Here is a 12,321-nt window from a genome sequence, read left to right on the forward strand (position 1 = left end):
ATGTTGCCTCATAAAGCTTCTCTTGGTTTAAAACATTCATTCCATCAAAGCTTCCCAAACTCTTTGCACACCAGCTGGCTACCTCCGGGCCTATTCCTCCCTTTCTCCCTCCCCACTTCTTTTCCTTTTGTGACGTGTCTTTTAAGACTATAAAATTAAAAGCAGAGTGTCACCCATTTTTGAAAGGCTTCTTAGAAGACATTTATCTCTCTTGGCTTTGCCCAAATCAAGTGGGATGGATGGAGAACTATTTTACAAAGTTAAGAACCAAGAATTTTTTCTTTTTAACCATTTTTGATGCAGTATACAAGCATTGTTGCCAGTCTACCCTTGCACCCCACCTCAAAAGAATCTAATTAATGGAGTAAACTACCTGAACTTCATGGTTTAAATATCTCATGGAAAATATTTGGATGACAAAAGTATACAAAGCACAATTGTGGAACATTCAAGCATTTCCAAAAATGCTTGTTTAAACATACCCCCCCTCTCTCTCACACACACAGACACAGTTGTTGACAAATATTAGCAAATGAAACATAACGATTAGCGTGGTTACCAGTAAATTTCTCATCTTTCATTTTGGGTTCTTTGTGAAGTTGTTAAATTTTTCCTTTTAATCACACGGACATTGCAATCAAACAATAGAATAATCACAGACATTGTCAGTATTTTCCTACAGAGGGGTCTATCCCAATTTTTTTTAAAAAAAAAAATCTCTGGGTAACAGTAAAACAAATTGGAAATGCTCTTTTTCAAACATAAAATCTGCTAATGGAAAAAAAAGTAATAAAAACTCATTTGACATGCACTAGTGTTGGTCAGTCGCCTCTCTGTTCCAAAGGAAATGTGTCTAGATTTAGGCCACTGAATTCAATGGGCTTTGACCACAAGCTGGGTTCATGCGAAGCCCTAAGCCATGGCGAGTGGAATAAAGTTTTACTGATTAAACCGTAAGTGGCTGGGTTGGTACCACACAGTCGTCCAGCCAACCAGAACCACAGGTTAACTCAACATGACTTGACAAGTCAGGGTCTCTTGTTGCTTTAGAAAAGATCTTGCAGATCCTACGGTCAGAAAAGTTGGCAACCGGGTGCCCTGTTTGATCTTCTGATCTGCCCTGATGCCTCACCATTGAGCATGCTATCTGGGGATTGAACCAAGCCACGGAGGACTCCAGCTTGTGTGCCTTCCCCCTCCTGAACCCCTCATATATACTAGTCTCCAAGAACAATGCAGCATGGAAGTCCTAAACTAAAACTTGCTTTCCCCACCCCAACTAAGATCTGCTTCGTCTCCATGTCCCCCCCCCGCCCCGCCCCAGGCCTGGTTGGTAGAACAAACTCAGCTTGGTCTTCTTGAACCCCACCATGCTGGGCTCTCTTTCAGAACTGGTCCCCACAAATTCCCCCCAATTAGCACGATGACATCGTATCTGATACAACTACGTTTAGCACTGGTGTCTACGCCCTAACTCATGCATGCAAATCCACTGTATTAGTAGTAAAAGGAGGAAGAGTTATAAGCCACCTAACGTTGATGTTCAGATGGGCAGGGTAGACTTGTAGACAAATGTTGGGCAACATCTGGCTTTGTAACAAGGAAATAAAAAGAAAGGGTCCTCCAACGTCAGCTTAAAAAGGTGGGGTGGGGCAGCTGCTTTTAAGAGTTGCAGAACAGACAGAGGTTTAACAGATATGGTTGGCATGATTTCTACCTGCCTCTTAACTCTTTCCAGCTGTCCTCCTTTCCTACATGGAGGAACACCTTAACAGAAATCTGCCTCTTTTGAAAAGCCAGCATGTTCTGCGTCTGGATCGTAAGAAATGTGCACTTTAACCGTCATTGCAATAATGTTTTCAGCCAGTGTGAGCTTTGATGCCCAGGGAGACAGGAGAGATTATTCGTCTTGGGGATGACAATGTGAAGATTTATCGTTCTGGGTCACGCTAAACTCTAGCTTGCATCGCCGCGATTTATTGAATAAACCACAACTGAGGGTTGCATTTGTGCTGACCTGCGTGGCTGACGAACCCCAGCAGCCGCTCAACACCCTAGTCTCTTGCTGAAATGCCGCGTGTGGGTCCACTTGGTGGAACCCTGGAACCGGGTTGATTCCCAGTTCAAATGCCCTTTGGGCTCTTTAAGTATCCCTGGCCCTCCCTTCACTGAAGCCGCTGCCCAGTTCATTTTCTGAGGTAGATGGTCTTGTCAATGCAACAGGATTGAGGCGCCAAGAGGACAATTGCCCATCATTCAGATGGTTCCGGGTGTGGGATAGACGAATTGAGAGATCTCCAGATACTTCTGGGTCATAACCTCCCTCCTGCCTCATCACGGGCAATGCTTACCGAGGCTGATGGGATGTGGAACGTGAGGCAGATCGTGAAGACCTTAGGATGCCCGTTGCGCAGAAGAACCTACGAACGTGGAATGCACGGAAGGGGCCATCCCTGGGAAGAAAACCAACTTGGCCTTCTCCAACTTCTTTAAAAAGGATGACCTCTCTGAAGCAATTATACCGAGCATCATCAACACAGCACCCAACTAAACAAGTCTTAACTAAGCCTCAGTTTCTGTCTTGCCAAGAGACACCTGGATGAAACACTCACAGGATCAATGGATGAGACCAAAGGGACCTTAAATAGGCCTATTTTCACTCATGACCTGCTCAACCAAATTTCTCAGGGCAGACCTTTTGGATTGGTGTTTCCTGGAAGACCGTTCACTCCAGCCCACAGATGGCAACATTTAGCCTGGTGGTTGCAGATTTTGCATGTCAGAATGGAGCTACCTGTTTCTTCAGGCAGGTTGGAGGGAAGAACCTCCTTAGGTTCCAATTCGGAAAGAAAGCAAAGCAGAAGTGGAGGCTGGAGAAAGCCAAGCTATTTCTCAACTCATAAAACAACAGAAGCGGGTCCTTAAAAGGATGACTGCACTGTACCTGCCGGGTCATCTAAAATCCAAACCAAATCTGGATTAGAAATGAGATCTCGGAGCACAGCGAAGAACCTTAATAAGGGATCGAGTGGATGGAAGGGTCAGATAGAATTGGGAACGAGAGATTCAGAAGTACTTGAAGGCTAAACAGGGCGACATCTGGCCAAATTTCATCTACAAAGACCTTGGACGACGACAAACAAAACTTCCAAATCAACAAAGAAAACGCAACGGGGGAGAAAAAGATACTGCCGTTGCTATCGTCACCAAAAGAAGTGAGGGCTTTGAAAGCGTAATGCAAATTTTCTCTCGCGCTCTTTCTGGGCTGGGCGGTTTGTCTCGTTTCGTCATATGTACAGGTCCACCAGTCAAATGGTAACCACAGTGCAATGTCTCGTAAGCCTTGGATCCAGGACGGGGGGGGGGGAATTGTGCATTATCTGGGCGCAGAGAATTCTGCAGACACACTGTTGGTGGAACTAAGAGGGTGTCTTTAAGTGGTGTCCACCAAGGAGTAAGCAGCTGGACATCTCCCCTTGGTAGACAGCAAAAGGCATGTTCAGTAGACCACTGATCAGTCCCGGGTTTCCTTAAAGGTGTCTTGGGCTGGGGTGCCCATTATGATACAATTTCTGTTTGATGTGCACCATGTTCCCCGTGGCTTCGTCATATTGGCTGTGATGGCGTTTCCGGAACTCCTTGAAGTTACAAAATTTGGGAAACCAAGACCATGAATTGTCTGGGAAAGGAGAGAGAAACAAAAAAAAAATGTGACTCAGCATGATGGAAACAAGAGATTCCTACTTTCCCCCCAACAGGACTTCCAACAGAGGTGGGCAAACCCGTTTGAGGGTTTGGGGCCCACGGTTCTGTTTTGAGAAGAGTCTGGCCACTCCAAATAATAATAATAATAATAATAATAATAATTGATGTTGAAGAAGCCACTCCAAATAATAATAATAATAATAATAATAATAATAATAATAATAATAATAATAATAATAATAATAATAATAATAATAATAATAATAATTGATGATGTTGAAGAAGCCACAAAACAAAAAGATTAGGTAAATTCATAAAGGAGAAAAAAAAATAGATTGTTTCTTTGTTAATGATAGATAATTCTTCTAAAAACTGAACTTGGATGCTTTGCAGCACCAGCTATTAGAAAATCTCAACCAGGTGCTGCAAAGCATCCAAGTTCAGTTTTTAGAAGAATTATCTATCATTAACAAAGAAACATTCTATTTTTTTTCCTCCTTTATGAATTTACCGAATCTCATTTTAAAATCTTCTGACTGATGAGACAGCACCATGGACAGTGTCCCAACCGGGCTAAGTTAGTGTCTTTTACATGCTATTGAACTATGATTCGAAATATCCCTGGCTGAACGCCATGAGAAGCCAGGATTCCTTACTCCTAGCTTATACTACCCCATACTTTAAAAGTAAAGGACTTCTAAATTTCCGTACAGTTTGTCCTCGACTTACGATCGCAACGGGGACCAGAATTTCCCTTTGCTAAGCAAAGGGGTTGATTTAAGTACCGGTAAGTCGTGCCCCATTTTACAACCTTTTTTTGCCACGGTTATTAAGCATATCACTGTGTTGTTAAGTGAACCATGCAGTTGCTAAGTGAATCTGGCTTGCCCCGTTGACCCGACTTCTCAAAAGTCTTCTGGGAAGGTTGCAAATAGCGAGATCTTGTGAATCTGGGGTGCTGCGACCGTTGTGGACAAACGGCCAAATTTTGATCAGGCGATTCGGAGGACGCTGCCGCGGTTGTAAATATAAGGACCGCTGGTCGGTCGCTTTTTTTCAGGGCTGTTGTAACTTTGAATGGTTGTTAAACGAATGGCTGAGGAATGACTGTAGCTGAACGACTACCTGCAATGGCTCTCTCTCTTCCTGCAAACAAAATATCTGGGCGTGGACAATTGTTCCCACAATTGTTTCCTTCCATACAAAATGTTCCAGTTTTATAATGTGGGCACACTTAAACCTCCTACATGAGAACCAGACACGAAGGTAGATTCAATCAAACCAGAACGGCACTGGAATTAGGCATGCTTCTAGGCCGAAAGCAATTGGGGAAAGGAAAAAAAAAACCTTTCAAGCACATATTAACAGTATAGATCTGACAAAAGCGAGTTTGCCTCTTTCAAATGAGGCACCTACATATAAGCAATTTGGGGCTGCAAAGCTGTTGTCTGTTTTCAATGCAGCACAACAGGAGGGGGCAGTCTGCCTCAGTTCCCTGTTTGAATACTGGGGTAAGAAAAACTCTCCAACAGTATAACAAATAATAATAATAATAATAATGGAAAGTTCATTTAGCTGCTGGATGTGAAAGTCCAGCTAGCCAACTGTTTGGCTGTTCTACTCCCAAAATAAGGATTCTTCAAAAACTGTCCAATGCAGTTTGTATTGAGTTTTAGTTTCTCCTTGTATCAGGTATGCTGATAAATGTTGCTTTTATATACCCTGTTATTTTATCTTTATAGCCCACCCAGACCTTTTTAAGGAAAGAGGTGGCATGTACATTCCCTAAATAAAATAAATCTGGCTCTTTTGCCTCCCACATTGTGACCCATTGTTCCAAAAACATATACAGCTGTCTTCCAAAACAAGGAACTATTTTCTGGAGAAAAGAGCCCAGTAAATTCCATAAATTAATTCCATTCATCTCGGAGAAGCAGATTGCATGGAAAAAAATCCATTATTTGCTCGGTCTAGAATTTACTATCAACATGTTTTATTAGGTCCATAGGATTAAAAACTCTCCTGGGAATTTCCCCCCCCCCCCAAGTAGATTGAACCTCTGGGCCTCTAGCTGTTGACCTCAGGTTGAAACATTCTCCATGCTTGCAACTTCCCTCACCAAAGCCAGCAATCATTTGAAAAAAACCTTTGCACGTTGACTTGATTTCCACTTACCATACCGTCGGCTCGTCCGCCATGCTCGTACGGCATAATGGAGCAATCCGTCCATCCACACAAGAAACCAGCTTATACAGAATCCCAACAAGAGTCCCAGCATCAGATCAATTTCTTGCTTGGTGACGTTGTCAGTCACAAAGTAGTTCTCGGAAGAATCAACCACCGTCTGGTCTCCATCGTACGGGATGACATAATGAATGTGATGCCTAAGTGGTCGAATTAAGGAGACAAGTGGATATGAGGGAAGAAGAGAACATCACAGTTTTATGACAGAGAAACGTTTGGTTTGCTGTCCTTGGCAAATATCTTTCAGGATAATAAGGATAGGATAGGATAGGATAGGATAGGATAGGATAGGATAGGATAGGATAGGATAGGATAGGATAGGATAGGATGACAGAACTGGAAGAGATCTTCTAGTCTTCTAGTCTAATCCCCTGCTTAGGCAGGAAACTATTCAGACAATGTCCAATTTCTTCTTGAAAACTTCCAGTGTTGGAGCATGGCTTCCAGTATTCCCCTAACTAGAAACCAATATGGAACTACAGCAAACTGAGGATGGATGCCACCATTGGAGGCATCCACTTGGTTGAGGTTCTCCTTAATCCAGGAGAAAATCCTGCTTTGACCTTGACATAGCTATGGGCTAAACCTTTGATTCAGGGGATCGTCTCAGTTAAGAATAATACATTATTCAAGAAGAATCATAAGACTCTTTGATCTGATGACCACTTAGCCATTGGTGTTCAAGGGGCATGCTTTGCAATGCAGAACATCCTGCGGTCCATCCAGAGCCGTGTCTTGCAGAGCTGTGGATAGCCAGATGTTTGCAGATGATCTCTTGGACAGCAATTCCCACACGCCAGCCAGTTACAGCCCAAACTATTCAGACAGTTGAATGTATGACACTGGCAACAATGTCAACTCAAACCAGTTTTTTTTTTAAATGGCAACCATCAAAAAATCTTTGGAACAGCTGAGAACTAAAAGCCGATTTTGCCTGGGGACCAGCCAAAATTCCTTTCTCTTCAGGTCTTGGACTTCTGTAAAAGGGTTTTCTGGAGATTAAATACTGTATTACTCCAAACATTCCTCCTGCTCCACAACAAAGTTACCATCCTGATCCCAGGATTTCTGTCTGCTGCTGGTTTGTTTTGTTTTGTGCCAAAGATTTTCACTTGCAAAATGAGAACCTTATGAAGTCAAGTAGCTCCCAGTTTCCTGACCTGGTTCAGAGGCTGGAGAAGTAGTCTTGGTTGACCCAGTGCCACGCCATCTGCATAAAATCCATCATCATCTGTCTCTATAAGAAGCAACTGGGTAGTCCTTGACTTACGGCAGTTCGTTTAGTGACTGAGGTTACAATGGCACTGGAAAAAGTGACTTATGACTGTTTTTCACACAACCATCACAGCATCCCCATGGTCACGCTATCACAATTCAGGCGCTTGAAAAATGACTTGTACTTATGACCGTCACAGTGTCCTGGCTTCATGCAATCACCTTTCGCGACTTTCCGAAGCTTAATAACTGCCTCGCTTAGCAACAGAAATATTGGGCTGAATTATGATCGTAAGTCAAGGATTACCTCTGCTTCGTTAACCAAGTGTAGTGTCCTACAAGCCAGGCCTTGGGACTATGTGAAAACATTCATTCATTTCTCCTGCTTTCTGTCCTTTGCAAATTTTGGAATGACAGTTCCAAAATTCCCATGCGGCTTGTGACTTGGGAATTGAAGCAAGTTGAGCTTGTAGGTTTAGAAGATGCAAAGTTGCATTTTTTTTATAAAAAAAGTTTGCATTGATATTTCACTCTCTAAGTAAGGTCTTCTCATTTCTGCCCCTCTGAATTTCAAATATGAAACTGAAGCGAGCTAAGAGTTTCTCACATCCGAACCGCCAGCAAACCAGCCCACCTTCAATTCCCAGTTTCCCTGGAAAGGAATAAACTGGATTTATGTCTTCTGCCAGGAAGGCCGGAGTTTAAAAAAGGCAAGAAAACAAAAGAGATGTTTTGCCCTCTCACAATCAAAGCAACACAAACTGACAATCCAAGACAGAGAACGGAAGAATGGCCTTAAATTCATTCTCTAACTATTCAGACTTGGTCAAGGGGACACAGGCTAAATAAAACTGCCCTTTCTTGCCACTGTGGTGTGTACTTCAGTCACTTGTCACCATCTGATCCTCCCTTTCCCAATTTTCAGCAAATGACTGTATTTTAGGACAGCGTGAAATACATTCTGCTCATCTTAGCAATTTCAGGGCGGTTTGCAGGATTCAAACACTTTTAACGTTCATTCATTTGCAAATGGCAACGAATCCTCTTAGCTCTGTTATTCTAGCAATGGGACCTATATATAAATATATAGAGAGAGAAAATCAAGAACTGGTGTACATCTCATGGCAGGCCAATTTTCCTTTAGAAAAGAACTTTATCTTATTTTACAGGCATCCTAGTTGCAGGACCTGAAAGATTTCAGTCGACAGACTGTATGTTTCCCTAGGAAAAAGTCTAGCCACCCCAACATTGGAGTCTATTTCAATTTCCATCACACCTTTCTTTTCACTCCTCCTCACCTTTTCAACTCACAACAACCCTACCAATTAGGACAGCCAAGGGACAGACCTAGACCAAACTTGGAACCAGCGTTTTGTTACAAGGAGCTGTTCATTTGATCTGTCCTTTAGGGAATTAGGAAGTAAATAAGTGATTTTAGCCTTGATTGGGGGGGGGGAAACGGGACTAAAGAAATGATAGTTGCTGGAACTGTTAGCCATCAATGCATCCAAATACTAAAATGTCCTATTAGGCCATGTTTGCCAATCTTGGCAGCTTTAAGATCTTGTTGATGTTTGACAGCCTACATCTGCAAGGACAGTCTACCTGGCCGCAGGTAGCAACCTCTGAGCAAGCTGGCACGGTTTGGTCCCCCTCCTTAAGCAGAAATGGTTTGCTCGGAAACAAACGCAAAGTGGTTTGTTGCTGTAGTTGTGGGATAAATTGGCCACTGTTTTGTCTCACCAAGAAACACAAGGCCTCAGCTGACCCGTGGCCACAAAGCCGTCCAGTGAGCAGCTGAATGCTAGATGAGGAAAACCTCACACTTTCCCAGCATCCTCACCAAGTGGTCTACTGACCAGGCCAATTGCCAACCTACCTTCAGAAATAACACTTGTTTAGTGAGCGTCTGTTGGGGTTTCCAAGTGGACTAGAAACCGTTAGCAGAGATGGAGGAACTGTCCCGCTGGTTCAGGTAGATTTTTTTCTCTACCTTCCCTTTTCTACTGGGGCTCTTGGGGAGAAAACTTTCAAGGCAGGGCAACAAGGACAACCGTCCTTCCCGCCCGTTTCCCTTCCGGATTCCCTGCTACAAGGTAGACTGCTCTTACAGATGTAGGCTCTCCAACGTCAACAGCCTATTCTTCCCTACGCCTTGGTTTTGCTCAGAGCTCTTTTGAAAGCCATCCAAACTGCTGCTGTGATAGGCAAACATTTGGCCTCACTGGCTGACGTTTGCCACTAAAAACATCCATGCAATCAGCCAAAATCCATCCGTCCATCCCTCCCTTCCTTCCTTCCTCCCTTCCTTCCCCCCTCCACTGCTTTATAACTCTGACCTTCCTTGCAGGCCCATCGTACAGCCCAGCAAATGCACCAGCCAAGAACCTCCAGATTCAAACTCCACCAAAACTGCCACTTGCACTTCTCATCATAGAGAGAGGTCTCAAAGTGGCACGCTTTCCCCTCCCCTCCCCTCCCCTCCCCTCCCCTCAGGTCCCCCTCGTCCCCACCCCCGCCCGCAGGACCCAAGTGGGCTAAATGTAGGGCTTACCTTCCACAGTTGCAGTGACAGACCCTGTCTTCTCCTCTTAGATGCGGTAAGATATAATTATGAAATCGGTCAAGAAGAGCATTCATGTCCATTAAACATGCTATTGCCTGAAAGAGGCCAGAAAACATTTGATCAGGTCTTGGGAAAATTAAAAAAAAAACAAGAACAAAACCCACCAGACTGACCCACCTTTAGAGGAAGGAAGGAAGGAAGGAAGGAAGGAAGGAAGGAAGGAAGGAAGGAAGGAAGGAAGGAAGGAAGGAAGGAAGGAAGGAAGGACTATCCTGAAAGTGATGCCTTTTCTCTCCCTCTCCCCCCCCCCAAGCTAATAAAAGCATCAGAGTCTCTTTCAATTCGTAACCTCTTAACGATACCTGTGGAGGTTACGGGCATCCCTGACATGGGAACACAACCCGTCATGCGTGCATTGACCGTTCTTGACCAGAAAAAGCCCGGGACTTGGGAAGGGGAGGGGGAAAGCAACACCTCCCCCCCCCTCAAAAAAAAAAGAAAGAAAGTGGAAGGGGGGGGAAAGAAGGAAAGAAGATAAAAGACATCCTTACCATCACAACCGAAGCCCCCAGGATCAAAAATATCATGGTGTTCGTATTCATGGACCTCGCGGGGAAACTGACAGCCGCCCTGTCACTTTCCTGCAGGCCGCCCCCCCCCACCGCCGCTTCCCCCAGAGGAAAAAACGAGAGCCAGGGGTCCCAGCTTTCCGCGCAGAGGTCAGAGACGGCCGCATAGAAGCTCTTCAACCTGAACTGCAATTCTGGCAGGGGGGGAACCTCGTCGGCCCCCCCTTCCTCCTGCAAAGCATAACAAAACGCAGGCGGCTTCTGGGCCCCCCCCCCACACCGCCTTCCCTTCCCTTCCCTTCCCCACCACCCCAGCTGGATCTTGCTTCTTCCTTCCTCCTCTTGAACTTGCGTCCTCGGCTTATGCCAATCTCTCTCCCTTTGCCCCGGCCGGAGGGAGCATCTTGGCGGGCTTAGCCAGGTGCCCAGGGCGAGCCAGGTGGTCCAGCATCTCCTCTCTTGCCGCTGCACCGTCCTGGGGAGACCGCCGCCACCGCGTCAGGGCCAGGAGCAGAGCCAGGCCAGGTTTAAAACAAGCCATCCAAGCCCGGGCAGGCAGGAAAGCAGCCCCCTTGGCATCGCTTCCCCCACCCCCCCAAAAAAATAAAATGCCTCTCTTTCCAAACCGGGGAAGCGATTGGTGCAAAGCAGGTGGTGTGTCTTGGAGGTTGGGGGGGGGGGTTTGAGAGAGAATAAATATTTCCCCTCCCCTTTTGCCTCTCTCTCTCTCTCTCTCCCCCCTCTTCCTCTCTTCCTCCCCCTCTCCTCCTCCTCCTTTTCGGTGGGGGCAAAAAATGAGAGCATCAGCCTGAGAAAATGCAGAAGGGACGGGCTGACATCATAAGCCCCTTGCCTCCAAAAGGGACTGCAAAAGCTTGGGGAGGGGGGAGAGCGGGGAACTACCCCCCCAAAAAAAACACACGTAGGGGAGATTCACCAGCCTTCTTAATTCTAGTGGGGGGGGGGTGTCTTCCAGAAGGAGGTGTGTGTGTGTGTGTGTGTGTGTGTGTGTGTGTGTGTGTTGATAGAAGAAACAATGCCCCAAACCTAATGTGATTTTTTTTTTGTCCAGGGGGAGGTTATGAAATCTTGGGCATCCACCTTGGGCATTATGCAGGCAGAGGGGTGCGTGCGAGCGTGTGTGTGTGTTTATGTGTGTGTGTGTGTGTTAATAATAATAATGAGGAGGAGGAGAATATAAAAAGGAATGGATAGCTTTCCCCCCCCTCAAATCAAGCCATAGACCATACAAGAGAGGCAAGCATCTTCAAGGGTCAGTACCAAAGCTTTTCTTACCACCACCACCCCCTTTCAGAACCGGGCTATTTCCCCCCCCTCCCCATCTTCACCATCCTCCCTACATACTGTCTCTCTTTTCTCCCCCCCCTCACTTCAGCACCACCCAGTCCAGCATTTTTGAAATAATGGGACATCCACGAACCACCATCAAAATAAAATAAAAGAGCTTTAGAGAGCTTTGACAAATGGGCTTTCACCCTCCCCCCCCAGGTCAGCCATTTCTTCACCCACCCACCCCCATCCAAGAAACCAAGGATTTATTATTATTATTATTTTTTACCTATTTGTAGTGGTGTTGATGCTCCATCTTAAAAAGGTCCTTGCAGGGAAAGGGGGGGGGCACGACGCCGTTGCGTATCCTGTGTTTACAATCTGGACTCCTTTCCTTACTCTCTGTCCCTCTTCCCCCCCCCAAAAAAAATAAAAGCTGCACACACCCCCTTTTTCTATCTCCTTTAATCAAAATGGTGTTTGATCAAAATGGGGGGGGGGCAGGGGAAGAGAAAGGGAATCTCTCGCTCTCTTTCTGCTCCTCTTCCCAGCCGCTGATCTTGGTACCCAAATCCGTTGCCTCCCACCTTGCTTTGGAAGTCCCTTCTCTTTGCCCCCCCCCCCCGCAACCCCAGAAGAAAAACCCACCTTTTATTACCAGAAGGTAACGCTTCTCAGAATAAATTGCACTTGGGTGCAATTTACCCTTACCCCCTCACCCCTCCAAAAATG

At 45.4% G+C, this 12,321-nt stretch overlaps 1 protein-coding gene across 1 annotated transcript; it reads right to left on the minus strand.

Annotated features, from left to right (window-relative positions):
• Window positions 1–562: 562 nt before the first annotated feature.
• TMEM240 (transmembrane protein 240) lies at window positions 563–10,510 on the minus strand. Its single transcript, XM_083375588.1, has 4 exons — window positions 10,282–10,510; window positions 9,719–9,825; window positions 5,881–6,089; window positions 563–3,679 (listed from the first exon to the last, which is right to left on the minus strand). The coding sequence occupies exons 1-4, from the start codon at window positions 10,330–10,332 to the stop codon at window positions 3,531–3,533; spliced, it is 516 nt and encodes a 171-aa protein (XP_083231714.1). The 5' UTR covers window positions 10,333–10,510; the 3' UTR covers window positions 563–3,530.
• Window positions 10,511–12,321: the final 1,811 nt, after the last annotated feature.

Source organism: Vipera ursinii (genome assembly GCF_947247035.1).
Source record: "Vipera ursinii genome assembly, chromosome: 17".
In the NCBI taxonomy this organism is placed as follows: Eukaryota; Metazoa; Chordata; class Lepidosauria; order Squamata; family Viperidae; genus Vipera; species Vipera ursinii.

Coding starts and splice junctions, on each gene's coding strand:
- TMEM240 (XM_083375588.1), bottom strand. CDS start 10,332: ATGAATACGAACACCATGATATTTTTGATCCTGGGGGCTTCGGTTGTG. Junction 6,090..9,718: donor TGTCACTGCAACTGTGGAAG/GTAAGCCCTACA, acceptor TCGACCACTTAG/GCATCACATTCATTATGTCA. Junction 3,680..5,880: donor GCGGACGAGCCGACGGTATG/GTAAGTGGAAAT, acceptor CTCCTTTCCCAG/ACAATTCATGGTCTTGGTTT.